Source organism: Scardinius erythrophthalmus (assembly GCF_964197995.2).
Source record: "Scardinius erythrophthalmus genome assembly, chromosome: 8".
Taxonomy (NCBI): domain Eukaryota; kingdom Metazoa; phylum Chordata; class Actinopteri; order Cypriniformes; family Leuciscidae; genus Scardinius; species Scardinius erythrophthalmus.
The window spans coordinates 28052193-28061766 of record NC_138228.1 but is presented as its reverse complement, the minus strand read 5'-3'; the positions used below and the strand labels follow the sequence as shown (position 1 = coordinate 28061766).

The 9574-nt window shown below is 39.7% G+C and overlaps 1 protein-coding gene across 1 annotated transcript; it reads left to right on the top strand.

Annotated features, from left to right (window-relative positions):
* Positions 1 to 3984: 3984 nt before the first annotated feature.
* LOC308694290 (extracellular calcium-sensing receptor-like) lies at positions 3985 to 7631 on the top strand (the record flags this gene model as incomplete). Its single annotated transcript, XM_081371752.1, has 6 exons — positions 3985 to 4205; positions 4339 to 4627; positions 4793 to 5548; positions 5664 to 5891; positions 6443 to 6566; positions 6718 to 7631. Exons 1-6 carry the CDS (start codon positions 3997 to 3999, stop codon positions 7629 to 7631), a joined length of 2520 nt encoding a protein of 839 aa, XP_081227878.1. The 5' UTR covers positions 3985 to 3996.
* Between the last annotated feature and the right edge of the window lie 1943 nt (positions 7632 to 9574).

Genomic DNA, 9574 nt, shown 5'->3' with positions numbered 1-9574 from the left:
CCCTTCGGGGCATAGGTTCTGTGTGGCCTAGCTGACACAGTGGTTTGTCTCTGTGTGGCATTAGTGAACTTGTGGCCTATCGTGGCCTTGTCTCTGTGTGGGTCTTCTAGGCCTTGTGGCCTATCGTGTCCTATCGAGGTATTGTGGCCCATCGAGGTATTGTGGCGGCATTGGTTCTGTGTGGCCTAGTGGCCTTGTCTCTGTGTGGCCTATGGTGGCTTTGTGGCCTATCGTGGCCTTATCCTTTGTGGCCTATCATGGCCTTGTGGCACTTGTGGCTTGGTTCTGTGTGGTCTTTCATGGCCTCGTGGCCTGCTGTGGCCTTGTCCTGTGCGGCCTATCGTGACCTTGTGGCTCATCGTGGCCTTGGTTCTGTGTGGCCTAGTGGCCTTGTCTCCATGGCCTCGTCTCAGCGTGGCTTTTAGCGGCCTTGTCTCTGTGTGGTCTATAAAGGCCTTTTGCCTGATCGCGGCCTTAGCTCTGTGTGGCCCATCGTGGCCTGGCTCTGTGCTGCCCATCATGGCCTCGCTCTGTGTGGTCTATCATGGTCTTGGCTTTGTGTGGCCCATCGTGGCCTGGCTCTTTGTGGCTCATCTTGGCTTGCTCTGTGTGGCCTATCATGGCTTGTGGCTTATAGTGGCCTTGTTTCTATGTAGATATGTTAGCCTCCCATTCTCGGTTTAAATGTTCCACTCTTCCCCAGCTCCCTTGCTTTCCTTTCAACACGTCTTCATGTAGTACCTTACAGGTTCACTGTTTCTCACGATGATGAAAGTGGACCTCTTTACTAATTAAGCTATTGGTCTATGAGGCCTTCCATGTTTCTATGTTTCGTCATGCTTATTTCATGTTAACTCATTTTTACTTTCTATGTTTTAGGAACCACAGGATACACGACTGGTGGGTATACTTTTTCTTTACAGTTCTTTGGGGGTAGACTCCGTCCTGGTGGAATTATTTTCTCCACCTATTTTTGGGGGTCGGCTGCACCCCTGCCTTCGTCTTCAGGCAGGAAATGCAGATTCCGTACCCTCGGATTGCGAGCTACGGACGGGGCCTACGCCAAAGGACTTTATATCACAATGCTTGCTGGGCTGTTAATAAATGCATGCTTGTTACGTTATTTTGCCTCCTGAGTCTTTCTGATAGAAATGAAAGCTTTAGCGTAAGTTCTGCCGGGAAGACTCAATTGTTACGTCACTTATTACCTTCTCATCTATCCAATTGTGTTCTAATATTTGTAGTATAAAAGATTGGTACTTACACATGTCTGAGTTTGCAGATGCTGACGCCTACATTCACCTCCATCCTCTCCACCACCACCAGGATGGTCCCTTCTACTCCATCCTCCCCACCACCACCAGGATGGTCCCTTCCTATTCCTCCCAGGGGGTCGGCTATGCCCCTGCCTTCGTCTTCAGGCAGGAAATGCAGATTCCGTACCCTTGGATTGCAAGCTACGGATAGGGCCTACGCCAAAGAACTTTACTTCACAATACTTGCTTGCTGGGCTGTTAATAAATGCATGCTTGTTACGTCATTTTACCTGCCCATGCATGCTCTGCTCCCAGCTTAGTCAGATGATTATTTCTTCTTTTTTAATTCCTCAGAATTAAATGCAGCCATAATAACCAGACAAGTAAAACATGATCTGAATGGTAGGCTGAATTAAAATATTTAGCTCAAAGTCAGATATTCCACCATTTTAATTAATCAGAATTAAATGCAGCCATAATAAACAGACAAGTGAAACATGGTCTGAATGGTAGGTTGAATTAAAATATTTAGCTCAAAGTCAGATAATATTCCACCATTTTAATTCATCAAAATTAAATGCAGCCTTGCAAACTCAGTCTGAATGATAGGCTGAATAAAAATATCTAACTCCTCAAAGCCAGATAATATTTCTACATGTATACCGGTCTCGTAATCTACACGTTGCCTCGACAACGCGAGATATGAGCCGTTCATAATACATATCAGCTTTCTTCCCTCAAGATGATAGTCAATAGGCATGAGACTGAAACACCCGAAAGCGCACGTATTTTCCTTTTGCTGTACGCGTCGAGATAGTTCTCAATGAACACAGTCAGCCCCCTCAAGAGCAAACAGTATCCCACACCGATCGCGTGTGTCACCTCCCGAAGTTTAACATGCACACTCAGAAAATAAAGTACATAATTGTACCTTTAGGGGTACAATGGCTTGTCACTAGGGCTGTACCCTCAAAGGTACAATATTGTACCTTAATCTTTAAAAGAAACGGTACATATTTGTACCTTTTAATGCTTTTTGACTCTCAAAAAGGTACATAATATGTACCTTGAGGTCCAATAAGAAGCCCTATGGGGTACGTTAGTGTAGATTGTACCTTGGGGGACAGAAATGGACTCCTACTGTACCCCTATTTCTGACAGTGTGGGCAGGAAGACACACGCTTTCAGCTGTGCTTATGGTAATAATTCAAGTTCCCACAGGACAAACAACACCAAATAGGACAGACAGTTGTACACAGAGTGTTTGCTGAAGAGCAAAAAGCTGACGCTGTTGTGTGAAAAACACGCCGTTTTAGTGTATATCCCGTTAAATGCAAATGAGCTGTTGCTGCCGGCACAGAGGGCGGAGCCTCATAAGCTTCAGTGGCACTTCAATCTCATCTCACAGAATAATAATATCAAAACAGAAACTCTCAGTAGCTGTGTTCATTTCTACCTGGACAATAATGCCCACAGAGCCAGAGGATATATGCTGTATGGAGATTGAACAGGTATAGTTTAATTCAATTACGGTTATAACTTATTTTTCATCTTGCTTTTATCCACTATTAGTACAAGCCTGTTGTAGCAGACCCCGTCCGAATGATGGCCAAACATATTTCAATGAGTTTAATGAAGTTTATTGTAACTTACATCACACAAAAGATGTCAGTTTTACTCCAAAAAATCCCTGTAAGAGCTGAATAAACACAGTATAAGTGCGCATTAAAGTCTTATCCATAAACTCTCTCTCTCCCTTTCATTATCATCAACATACACAGCGAATTACACAGAAACACTTGTTGCAATAAACAGTAAACAAATATATACTCACCTTTTCAGGGGTTGCTTAATAAACTGGTAAACTTTATATCCGTAAAATGACTTAGATGAACTGTAATAAAGTGCACGCTCTCCCTTTCATTACTACCGTGATCAGTAACATTAGGCCTATCGCTCCGGAGACCGTAAGCTGGATCACGAACACAACAGTTGGTACAAATCCATCCTCGAGTAACAACGGGAGTAAATCAAGACTGCTGTGTTCATTCTTACATCTTATAACAAAACACCTCAATCGCTTAGGAGACGATTGTCTACAGCTGCTCTGGTGTGGAAACAATGGCGGATTGTGAACAGCTCACTCTCACTCAGGAGGAGTCTATGCTAAAACTGCAGTGTCAGTCAACAGTCGTGGGATGAGATTGTCACATTGCCCCGAATCTGAGAATGGCTTGTTCTGAGACAGTGCTTATGATTTATGGGGATTTAAATAAAAGCATGATTTTTACCATTATAGGGTGGTTGTGTACACATACTGCCAACGCACATTTTCAAACACCATGTAAAAGTGAATTTTGCATAATAGGTGCCCTTTAAGGCAGAATACATATTTACTAATGCCAAAATACAGTTTCCCAAATGAGCAAGCAACAAGAGTGCAAGCAGGTGCAGAAAAAAGAAAAAGCAAAGATGCAATGCAAATCTGAGCACACAGCATAAACTGTAATGATCCAATATCCACAGTTTTAAAATCTACTGCATTCTGAAAGTATAACAAAATTAGACACTGTAAAATTAGTCTAATTCTATTTGACCTGTGATTGACCTGCTTCATGTGCCCTATGAGGTCATTGGCTACGTTCACAATCATTCATCTATAATAAGTATGTCTATAAAAGTGCAAATACTGCATCAGGTCAAATACATCTGGCAGCTGTAGTTGAGCTCAATCTTTGGGATGCTTCTCTTTCTTTACACACTCTTGCTTTTCAGTCTGCTACATGTAAAGACAGGCAATGTTCCTTGCCGAACGATGGGAGACCCAAAGTACCCGCTACTTTTCAAGGATGGAGATGTTACTATTGGGGCACTTTTTCCAATCCACAGCATAGAGACATTACCTTCATTTGAGTTTAAACAAAAACCTCAGCTTCTTTCATGCTCCAGGTTTGTTATGTCATGTGAAATTTAGACAGTGTGTACATTTATTGTCCATTACCACTGTCTTTATCTGTTTTTTTTTTTTTTTTTTTTTTTTTTTTTTTTTTAGTTAATACTTACTGGTTTAATGTTATAACAGTGTGAATCTGAGAGATTACCGTCTGGCTCAAATCATGATCTTTGCTATTGAGGAGATTAACAGAAGTGAAAGTTTACTCCAAAATGTTTCTCTTGGCTACAAAATTTATGATACCTGTAGTTCAAGAATGTCTTCTATGAGTGCTACTATGGGACTGATGAATGGTCCAGAGATTGTAGCAGGGGACAGATGCAATGGACAGTCTCCTATACATGCCATCATTGGAGAAACTGAGTCTTCTGCCACAGTGATTCTGTCCAGAACTGCAGGACCTTTTAAAATTCCAGTGGTAAGCGGAAATTAAAAAAGATCTGACAAGGTCACCAGTGAACTCATTTAATTTCTTTCTTTCTTTCTTTCTTTCTTTCTTTCTTTCTTTCTTTCTTTCTTTCTTTCTTTCTTTCTTTCTTTCTTTCTTTCTTTCTTTCTTTCTTTCTTTCTTTCTTTCTTTCAGATAAGTCATGCAGCCTCCTGTGAATGTCTAAGTAATAGGAAAGATTACACCTCATTCTTCAGAACTATTGCTAGTGATTACCACCAAGGCAGAGCACTTGCTTACATAGTCAAGCACTTTGGCTGGTCTTGGGTGGGAGCTGTGAACAGTGACAATGACTATGGAAACAATGGAATGGCAATTTTTCTGAATACAGCACAGACGGAGGGGATCTGTGTGGAGTACTCTGTGAAATTCTATCGAACAGAGCCAGAAAAACTAAAAAAAGTGGTAGACACAATTAAAAAAAGCACTGCAAAAGTGATTGTTGCATTTGTTTCATTACTCGAGATGGGCTTACTTATTGATCAGCTAAGTATTCAGAACATTACTGGCCTCCAAATTGTCGGTGTGGAGGGGTGGATAACTTCAAAGAGTTTAATCACTCCAAAAACCATCCGTGTGCTGGGAGGGTCACTGGGGACTGCAGTGAGAAAAATCTATATTGAAGGTTTTGCAGATTATGTTCTAAAAGAATTCTGGGACACAGCTTTTCCATGCTCACAAAAGGAGGGGAATGATTCACAGATCAAATTAAAATGCAGCAGGTATCAGGATCTACTTGCGCTGAAAAGTTACAATGAAGATGTGTCTGAACACAGACATTCAAGCAATGTCTATAAAGCAGTTTATGCTGTGGCTAATTCACTACACAGTCTACTGAAGTGCAAAGAACCAGAAGGTTGTGAAAAAGACCTGATAATACAACCACAACAGGTAAAACAGAATAGAGCTAAACAGTTAGAAAGTGATATCAAAGAGATAATTATTTTAGTGTGATAAATGAATTACTTACAATTTCTCAATAAAAGATAATTTGTCTTTTTACTAGGTGGTTGAGGCTCTGAAGAAGGTAAATTTCACCGTAAAGATGGGGGATCGTGTATGGTTTGACAGCACTGGTGCCACAATAGCCCAATATGAAGTTGTGAACTGGCAGCAGGACTCTGGTGGATCAATTCAATTTAAACCAGTGGGATTCTATGATGCCTCACTTTCCCCTGATCAGCGCTTTGTAGTTAACACTGAAAACATAATCTGGGCTGAAGCAAAGCTGAAGGCAAGCAGCACTTTTTTGTTCCAAGTTTAAAATGGTTACCATAATAACAAAATCTTTTTTTTAAAAAAAGGTTACCATAATGGCAAAATCTAAAATGGATGGTTCTGAAATCTAAGACATAATGGACGGACATAATTCAAAAAAGAAGGAAATTATAATGACTGATTTATTAGGGAAAAAAGTATCCTCCAAAGCTTTTCAAAACTCTACATTCTGTTCAGAGTTCAGAACAGTAGAAAAAGAAACAAAAATAATTTCATTTAATTTAAAACATTTGCATTAGCAAACTATATGCCTAATTGGTGTTATAAAACAAATTAATGTGACTTGAATGTGTAAGTGATAATGAACTTTGATAAAGCAGAAAGGCAACTGCAGAGTGCATTGAAGAGCAAGTTTTTAGCCAAATATATATATATATATATATATATATATATATATATATATATATATTAAGCTGACTTGAATAATGACTTGTTGTTGCTATTTATTTTTATCTTCATTCTACAGAATCAGAATCAACATAAAAATTATTGTATTTTTCTATGTAGAAGCCAAGTTCTGTGTGCAGTGTGAGCTGTCCTCCAGGTACTAGGAAGGCTGCACAGAAAGGAAAACCTGTCTGCTGTTATGACTGTATTCCATGTGCAGAAGGAGAAATCAGCATTGAGACAGGTAATCTTCAGCCCATCTCACAGATCCAAAGAAAATTGGTTAGCTGTTATGTTTGTGTTTTTCTTTTACTGTTCAGGGTGCAGTTTTTTATCAAAGGAGTTCATAAATAAAATTGTATCTCTAACTATGGTAAACACAACTTCCTTTACAGATTCAAATAAATGCAAGCAGTGTCCAGGGGAATACTGGTCTAATGCTGAGAAAAATAAATGTGTGTTAAAGGCTGTAGAGTTTCTGTCATTCACAGAAGTCATGGGTATAGTGCTAGTCTTTTTCTCACTGTTTGGAGTAGGATTAACTGTGCTGGTGGCCATCCTGTTTTACAGCAAGAAGGACACCCCCATAGTAAAAGCCAACAACTCAGAGCTGAGCTTCCTGCTGCTCTTCTCATTGACTCTGTGTTTCCTCTGTTCACTTACTTTCATTGGTCGGCCCACTGAGTGGTCCTGTATGTTGCGTCACGCAGCATTTGGGATCACTTTTGTCCTCTGTATCTCCTGTGTTCTGGGGAAAACAATAGTGGTGTTAATGGCCTTCAAGGCCACAGTTCCAGGAAGTAATGTCATGAAATTGTTTGGGCCTTCACAACAACGACTCAGTGTTCTTGCTTTTACACTTATACAACTTCTAATCTGTGCACTATGGCTGACAACGTCTCCTCCATTTCCCCAGAAAAATATGAAATATTATAAGGAAAAGATCATTCTCGAGTGTAGTCTCGGTACTTCTATAGGTTTCTGGGCTGTTCTGGGTTATATTGGCCTACTGTCTGTTTTGTGCTTTATTATAGCTTTTCTGGCTCGCACACTGCCTGATAACTTCAATGAGGCCAAATTCATCACATTCAGTATGCTAATATTCTGTGCTGTATGGATCACATTTATTCCAGCTTATGTCAGTTCTCCTGGAAAATTCACAGTAGCTGTGGAGATATTTGCTATTTTATTCTCAAGTGTTGGGTTACTATTCTGCATTTTTGCCCCTAAATGTTATATCATCTTGCTTAAGCCTAAACAAAATACAAAGCAACACATTATGGGAAAAACAAGTTCTAAGTTCTATTGACAAATAAATAAACATGTTTATATTATTTTTCAAGTTTGCAAGAACATTTTAATGTTTCTGTGTACCTATGGGGGTTGGATAGTGATGTGGTCTCAGGTCTGTGACATTGAACTGTGATGTGATGCAACATGATAAACAGGCTGACGCAAAGGCTCCTGTCATTTCTACTCATCTGAGAAAAAATTTCATAACACAGAATGATGCAGATATACGCTTTAATTAAAGCCTAGCTGGAAAATACACCATATTATTGTCATAAACATCAAGGGAGTGCTATTGTTTTAAACAACAAAGACAATGAACAAAACACATGATGCAACTGACTGTTAAATTAGGTGTAATTATTGGTTTATGGTGGGTTATTGAAAAGTCAACTATAATTCTAAATGAGGTGTAAAACGATATAAAAAAGGTATGAAAATGTAAAAGATCCCATTCAGTTATATTATAGAGATAGAAAGAAATATACCTGTGAGATTTTAAATCACATCTATATCTTCCAAATTTTCTATCTTTAGATATGTGTAGTTGACATGATGTCAAGCAATGACAGCATTCCTCTGCTGTGATTAAGGCTGCAATAATAAAAATAATATAAAATAATTCAATTAATATAAAACTATTTTGAACAACATTTTATTTTGTAATTACTATACATGCAGTTTTAATAACTCATATTAATGAGATATCACTGTACATTATTTAAAAAAATATATTTATCAAACATGTAAATTTGCATAAATTGAATGCAAACAGACATACTATTCTTTATTTTTTTTTCACCTTATTACTGTTACAGAGCAGGCTCCCGCACCGCCTCCTCTTCACCACTGGAGAGAACCTTCCCCAGAATATTAACTTTACCCATTGAACTCCATTTCCCATAATACCGCTTACCTGGGACTGATTGCGTTACACACCTGCACCTCATTTACACACACTCATATAAACCACTTCCACACACACATTCAATGTGAAGTCTTGATTCTGCCCCGGCCATCATTTCTGAGTGTTTATTCCCGTGTTTGATTTCTGTTATTGATCTTGGACTGTTTATCGTTTCTGATTCTCTGCTGCCTGCCCTGACCTGGATTGTTTATTGATTCCTGATTCTTGCTGCCTGCCTCGACCCTTGCCTGTTCACCTGGTTTGTCTCTGCCTAGACTGCTTTGCCCTGTCTGCTGTGTTTGACCCTGCCTGTCTTGACTACTCTCTAATAAAGCTGCAAATGGATCCCACTGTCTCTGCCTCATCACAACAATTACTTGTTTATGAAGTAATTTATAATTACTTATTACGAAGTTTAGTTAAGTTATCCTTCTGGTTTGATTTTTTTTTTTTTTTTTTTTTTTTTTTTTATATATACATGATTTCTGGTTGGCTTTAATCATGATCTTTGCATTGAGGAAATTAACTAGTTTTAACTGCCTATCGAATCTGACCACATAATAGACTATTTTGGCCTGAATGTGGCACTGCTGGTCTCCTGTCGGCAGCGGCATGCATCCTGTTGGTGTCACGGGGCGATTGAGCGAGAGACGAGGATTCAAGTGCAGAGGAGATTTAATTAACAAACACAGACAAAAATACAGAAAACTCAGAACTCAGATAATCAACAGACAGGAACATCAAAGACAGGTAACTCGGACAACGAACCAGCACAGGACTACAAACACCAGGAAGCTAAATAGGGGAACAAACAAAGGAGGGTAATGAGACTAACAGGTGGGATAAATTAACCAATAATCAAATAACAAGCTGGGAGGGGCTAGACAATAGACACGAGCACATGGCCCAACATAACAAACACCCATGTGCAGCACAGGACAGGACAGGCATGTGACATTACCCCCTCCCTACGGAGCGGCTACCAGACGCTCCAAGACCAGGGCGGGACGGGAGGGACAGACCAGGGCGGGACGGACAGACCAGGGCGGGACAGG